Source organism: Neopelma chrysocephalum, unplaced genomic scaffold (assembly GCF_003984885.1).
Source record: "Neopelma chrysocephalum unplaced genomic scaffold, ASM398488v2 Primary Assembly neopelma1_64, whole genome shotgun sequence".
NCBI lineage: Eukaryota > Metazoa > Chordata > Aves > Passeriformes > Pipridae > Neopelma > Neopelma chrysocephalum.
In genome coordinates, this window is record NW_020897721.1 from 723,596 (window position 1) to 729,324 (window position 5,729).

The 5,729-nt window shown below is 58.2% G+C and overlaps 1 protein-coding gene across 2 annotated transcripts; it reads left to right on the forward strand.

The window, feature by feature from the left end:
• Nucleotides 1-2,323: 2,323 nt before the first annotated feature.
• DMRTA2 (DMRT like family A2) lies at nt 2,324-4,669 on the forward strand. 2 transcript variants are annotated; one of them, XM_027683148.1, is made up of 2 exons: nt 2,324-2,881; nt 3,009-4,669. In XM_027683148.1, exons 1-2 carry the CDS (start codon nt 2,335-2,337, stop codon nt 3,884-3,886), a joined length of 1,425 nt encoding a protein of 474 aa, XP_027538949.1. In that variant the 5' UTR covers nt 2,324-2,334; the 3' UTR covers nt 3,887-4,669. The 2 variants fall into 2 exon arrangements, with proteins under 2 accessions (XP_027538949.1, XP_027538950.1); XM_027683149.1 differs by having other exon boundaries at nt 2,324-2,827.
• The last annotated feature ends 1,060 nt before the right edge of the window (nt 4,670-5,729 follow it).

Sequence of the window (5,729 nt, forward strand, 5' to 3'; positions counted from 1 at the left end):
AGAGGTGTTATAACACTTAAATCACGAGGATTGGGTGGCAGCTGCACACACAGAAAGTCAGGTGGTAAAGCGCTCATTTTGTGACCAAAAAATTAAAAAAAAAAAAAAAGAAAAGGAAAGAGAGAGGAAGAGGGATGTAAGTGTGAAAAAATATTGAAAAGTTGTAGAGCTCTGCAATTGTGTTTTTCGCAACCACGGAAGGAGAGTGACCAAGAGGAAGAGTCATCGGAGCATCAGTGAGCGCTGCGTGTCCTGCAGCGGGGCTGCCCCGCGGCCCTGCGCGCTCCCAGCCGCGGAGAGAGTGGCGGGCAGGGCCGGCGCTTCTCGGGCAGAGCCAGGGCTTTCTCTTCTCCCAGCTCGGGGTCTGTAGCTCGCCCAGGGCCAGCCCACCCGGGGAGGCGCCGGGAGCAGGTCTCGCAGCGTGGGATCGCAGGTGGGGATGCTGAGGCGGCGGGAGGAGGCCCCAGCGACCGGCAGACAGTTCCCGCTATAGGGAAGGACTTACGGACGCATGTAGAAAAGAACTTTAAGAAGTGCCGAGGAGGATGGAGATCCCTCGTGGGAAAGAGAGGGGAGAGCCCTGGGGAAAGGAGACGGCGTTATTTCCCACCGAAGTGCTACCTCCTCCCGTTACCAGCGAAGGTGACGTCAAACCCGGGTGGCTGATGCTAAAACAAAAGCTCCGGGGTTAATATACAGTTACCAGCCCGGCAGCCTCCTCCTCCTCAAAAATGAGTCCCTCGGGTTTATTGTCCCCTCAAGGAAGGCGCCTGTTGAACATGTAGTCACGCAAACAGCTGGCAGGAGAAAGAAAGAACGAACTTTACTTTCTGGGGAGCGAAGGGCGGGCAGGGCTTCCCCAGGCTACAGCGCAACGAAAGGATGGAAAATCATACTCACCTCGGGCTTCTCCTGCTGCGGCAGCACTTGTATATTCACCTGCAGGTGTGGAGTGAGAGAGAGATGGGGGGAGAAGGGAGGAGAGAGAAAGAAAAGAGTAAAGAGAAGGAAGGAAGGAAGGAAGGAAGGAAAAGGGGAGGAAGGAAGGAAAGAAGGGATGAAGGAAGGAAAAGGAAAGGAGAGAGAGGCACCATAACGTACTATTATAAAACAAAATCTCCAAGGGGAGGGGAGAGACTATAAATTGTATTGTCACCGTCCACGGCATATTCCCCCCTCCCCTTTTGACAAGTGACACCTAGGGGAAAAAAAAAACCCAAACCCCCAAAAAACTCAAAGTACTTTTTCCAACGAATTAAAAAAAAAAAAAAAAGGAAATAAAAGGCAAGGCAACCAAGCTCCGGGGCAGCGGGACAGACAGCGGTCAGCGTCCCTCCCGCAGCACCCCCTCGCCCCCGCGGCGCCCCCGGGACGCTCCGCGGGCGCGGCGCTCGGGCGGCCGCGGCGGAGCGCGGGGTGGCCAATCAGCGCGGGCGCCGCCGGCCCTGGCCAATGGCAGGCGCCACATTGTTGTGCAGCGTTGCCTAATGGCAACGCGGGCCGCGACAATAGCGCGAGTGGCGGCGCGAGTGGCGGCGGGCGGGCAGCGCGTCCCGCTCCGCTCCGCACCCACCCGGCCGCCACAGTCCCGGGGGGCTCCGGCCCGGCCCTGACCGCCACTCCGCCCGCCCCGACGCCAGCCGCCTGCTCGGGGCTCGCCGCGGCGGGCTAGCGCCTGGCCCCTCCGCCCGGCTGCTGCTCGGGAGACGGGGCGATTTTATTTTTTTTTTGTTGTTTTTTTTTTTAAACTGTTCACTGCTGGATTTTAGCCTCCGCGGCTCGTGGCGAGGGATCCTGTCGTTGAAGGTGCCGGATTGTTCTTTGAAGGGACGCTGCTAGTCTGTGGCTACAGTGGCAGGGGGACGGGGGAGCGGAGCTTAGGGAGCAGCTCGGGTTGCACCAGGGCGCCGTGAGGAGCGGCGACCCCGCGAGCGCGGACGGGAGAGCTCGGCTTTGAGCCTGGCGCGATGGACTTGGTGCTGCCCCGCCAGATGCGCACGGAGAGCAAGGAAGCGAGAGTGATCTAAGTTTTCTTGGATTTTCGTGTCTTAGCTTCGCTTTGCGGGCGCGGAGGGGAGGAGGGCGCGGATCGGCTCCCGAGGGGCCCCTCCTCACTTGAACCCCGCTCCGGGGCCGTGTGCCGGTGCGGGGGGAAGGGGGTGGCGAGCGGGGCGAGGGGACAGGCGCTGGGGTTTGCATGCCGGCACCCGGGGCTCCGTGTACCCCCCACTCGTGATCGCGCTTGAGGGCGCCGGGAGCTTCTCCGCGGGGGCTCCCCCGCCCCGCGTCGCTTTGGGGGAGCCCGGGGAGGGGGGGCCGCTCTCTCAGGGCGGGATGGAGCTGCGGTCTGAGCTGCCCAGCGTGCCCGCCGCGCCCCCCCCGGTGCCCCCCAGCTCGGTGGCGGCAGCGGCGGCGGCGGCGGCGGCCACGCTGCCCGTGAGCGTGGCCGGGAGCCTACTGCGGGCGCCGCCGCTGCTGCTGCGGGCGGCCGAGAAGTACCCGCGGACGCCCAAGTGCGCCCGGTGCCGCAACCACGGTGTGGTGTCGGCGCTGAAGGGCCACAAGCGGTACTGCCGCTGGAAGGACTGCATGTGCGCCAAGTGCACCCTCATCGCCGAGCGCCAGCGCGTCATGGCCGCGCAGGTGGCGCTGCGCCGGCAGCAGGCGCAGGAGGAGAACGAGGCCCGCGAACTGCAGCTGCTGTACGGCACCGCCGAGGGGCTGGCGCTGGCGGCCGCCAACGGCATCATCCCGCCCCGGCCCGCGTACGAGGTCTTCGGCTCCGTCTGCGCCGGCGGCGGCGGCGAGGGAGGCGCCGGCGCCTCAGGTAAGGCCGCGCTGCGCGCCCTCGGAGGGGGAGTGGGAGAAGGGGCCGGGAGAGGCGGGAGATGAGGGATCACGGACTTGCGGGGGGGGATGGCCCCGCCGACGGCCTGGGCGCTCCGCGGGGCACTCCCGGGGCAGCCGCACTGACCGTCTCTCTCCTTCTGCACCCCCTCGACCCGCAGAGTCCAAGATGCAGAAGTTCGAGCTGTTCCCCAAGACGCTGCTGCCGAGCCGTGCCGTCACCCCGCAGCAGGCGGGCGGGAAGCCCCTCTCCCCGGACGGCGAGTCCGTGCCCGGCACCTCCTCCCCAGACGCTCGCCACGGCTCGGGCTCGGAGAACGGGGACGGCGAGTCCTTCCTGAGCTCACCCGTCTCCAAGGGCCCGAAGGAGGGGGAGGAGAGCCCGGGCTCCGTCAGCCCGCTGGGCTCGGACTCGGGCTCGGAGGCGGACAAGGACGAGCAGGACCCGTCGCCCTCGGCCGGCGGCCGGCAGCGGACTCCCATCGACATCCTGACGCGCGTCTTCCCGGCGCACAAGCGCAGCGTGCTGGAGCTGGTGCTGCAGGGCTGCGGCGGGGACGTGGTACAGGCCATCGAGCAGATCCTTAACAACCGCGGCCCGGAGAAGGGCCCCGAGGAGGGCTGGGCCCGGGACGGCGCCTTGCAGGGCCTGCCGCCCAGCCCCGCCGCCGCCGCCGCCCACCACCGGCCCTTGATCGCGGGCGCCATGGCCCCGGCCATCGGCACGCTGGGCAGCCGCTCCGCCTTCTCCCCGCTGCAGCCCAACGCCACGCACTTCGGGGCCGAGGCCGGCGCCTACCCGCTGGGCACCCACCTGGGACTGAACCCCCTGCGCCTCGCCTACTCGGCGCACAGCCGGGGACTGGCCTTCATGACCCCCTACTCTACGGCCGGGCTGATGCCCACGCTGGGGTTCCGGCCGCCCGTGGACTACGCCTTCAGCGACCTGATGCGGGACCGCTCGGCCGTGCACAAGGAGCAGGTGTACTCCGGAGGGCTCTACGGGCCCATGGTCAACAACACCCCCGAGAAGCAATAGCGTTTCCAAAAGCTCCAAAAGCTCGTCTGTAGAGGTAGCTAGGTAGGCATGGGTGGACGGACACGGGTGGTTTCTTTCCCCTCTCCCCCGTGCAGGCGGTGGTTGCGTGCAGAGCCCGGCGCGGACAGACGTAGGTGTTTTAAGGTGATAAAGGTGCACTTTCATTGTCCAGACATGAGTCACTCTTTGTTGCTTATGGCCATAAGCATGGATATCCTCGGTGCGTCGTGGGGTGCGCAAACACACACACACACGCACACACGCTCTTTCCCACACACATACATATATATATGTATACTAGCAAGTGTATAATGTTATAAAATGGAAATCTAAGTTATTAATGTAACTTGTAGGTGAACTTGGTATTAACGTTAAGCTAAAGGTTAGACAGCGCATTGTAATACTTACCAGGCATATAGATGAAACATTGTCAAATTGAAAACCTTTTCCTTCCTGCCCCCAGAAACCTTACGATCTGTATATAACATTGGAAAGTAGATATATTTGTTACTGTCCGTAGGACCCTGGCGCCAATGGTGTATGACGGTTTAATAAGCCTCCTTCATTTGTGCTCTGCAAGAAAATTGCTTTCTTGTTCCGATGTAGCAACTTCTTGCTGTTTCTAACAGGTAATTCTGTGTTTCCATTTCATAGAAATAAATGTTATTTTCTATTAAAAAAAAAAATCAGTCTTATGAATGGCAAGTGGTATTTTATCAGATGATGGAAGTGTGTTTTGGGAAATTCATTTGACAAGTACAGTCAATATTTAAAGGAGTTTATGCAAATACTATAAACATGTTTACTACATTTTTATCATGGTCAAACCAGATATTCTTCAGATAAGTTTATAAATAAAAACAAAGAGTACAAACGAGCAATTTCCTTATCAACTGAAATTGTCAAATATGTTTATTTCTGGTTCTGGTCTTTTTCTTATTTATGCCAGGGGGGAAAAAACCCCCAGAGGTTTAAATTTAGGCAGAATTTTTCTCCTTCATATCTTGTTGGTTTTTGTCATATTTAGGAAATTTGGCATTGTTGCAAAGAGAAGCCGGGTTAAAGTAAGCTCCCGTCTTGCCAACCACAAGCTGTGTAGCAGCAAAGGGGTACTTACCCTTCATATCTGTAATCTGGTGATGTGTTTTAGCTGTTTATGTATCAAAATAAGCAAAGCAATATATAATAACGACTTTTTCTCAGAATGTAAGGATGCATTTGTGAGAGGCATGGACGAGTTAAGATCAGTGTGGGGAGTAAGCACAGGAAAGGTTTCTCTGTTTTCGGATCTGTCCTTCCCCCTTATTTCGAGTAAACGCTGCAGCAGTGGCTTTTTTGGTTTGTTTTTTTTTTTTTTTTTGGCAACCGAGTCCAATTGTTCTTCAAGATCAAAAAGTAAGAAGGGCGTTCCTCCCTCTATTTATGTCTGTATTGCCATGAGTGGAGGGCAGCGGGTGTGCCCCCGTGCATCCCTAGGTCCTACTGAGGGCCAAAGTGCGACTTTCTTACCAGTCCTGGGAGTGTCTGGCCCAGGAAAACTATTACTCACAAAGAACAAGTTCAGTGCATGGTTGAATTAAGACTGTAAAAGCTCCTAAAGTTGGTTGGTATGGAAACCTAATCCCACCGAACCGCTCCGTGGCACAGCTGGACTGTTTACTTTCTCACTTCAAATATAACTGTGTAAACATTGGCTGGGAGCTGCCAGCGCGGCTCCTACCAACCAGTTAATATACTGGTGGGGCTGGGAGGGGAGGTATCCTGCCGCAGCTATTGAAGGAAGCTCCCGGGTAAAATCAAATTGCATCAAAATGTAATTCTTCCATCCTGCATACGATTGATC

What these genes read in the sequence shown, in the direction of transcription:
- DMRTA2 (XM_027683148.1), top strand. Translation starts at nt 2,335, where the DNA reads ATGGAGCTGCGGTCTGAGCTGCCCAGCGTGCCCGCCGCGCCCCCCCCG. An exon ending in GGGAGAAGGGGCCGGGAGAG is followed by an intron (nt 2,882 to 3,008) that starts GCGGGAGATGAG and finishes CTCGACCCGCAG; the next exon opens with AGTCCAAGATGCAGAAGTTC.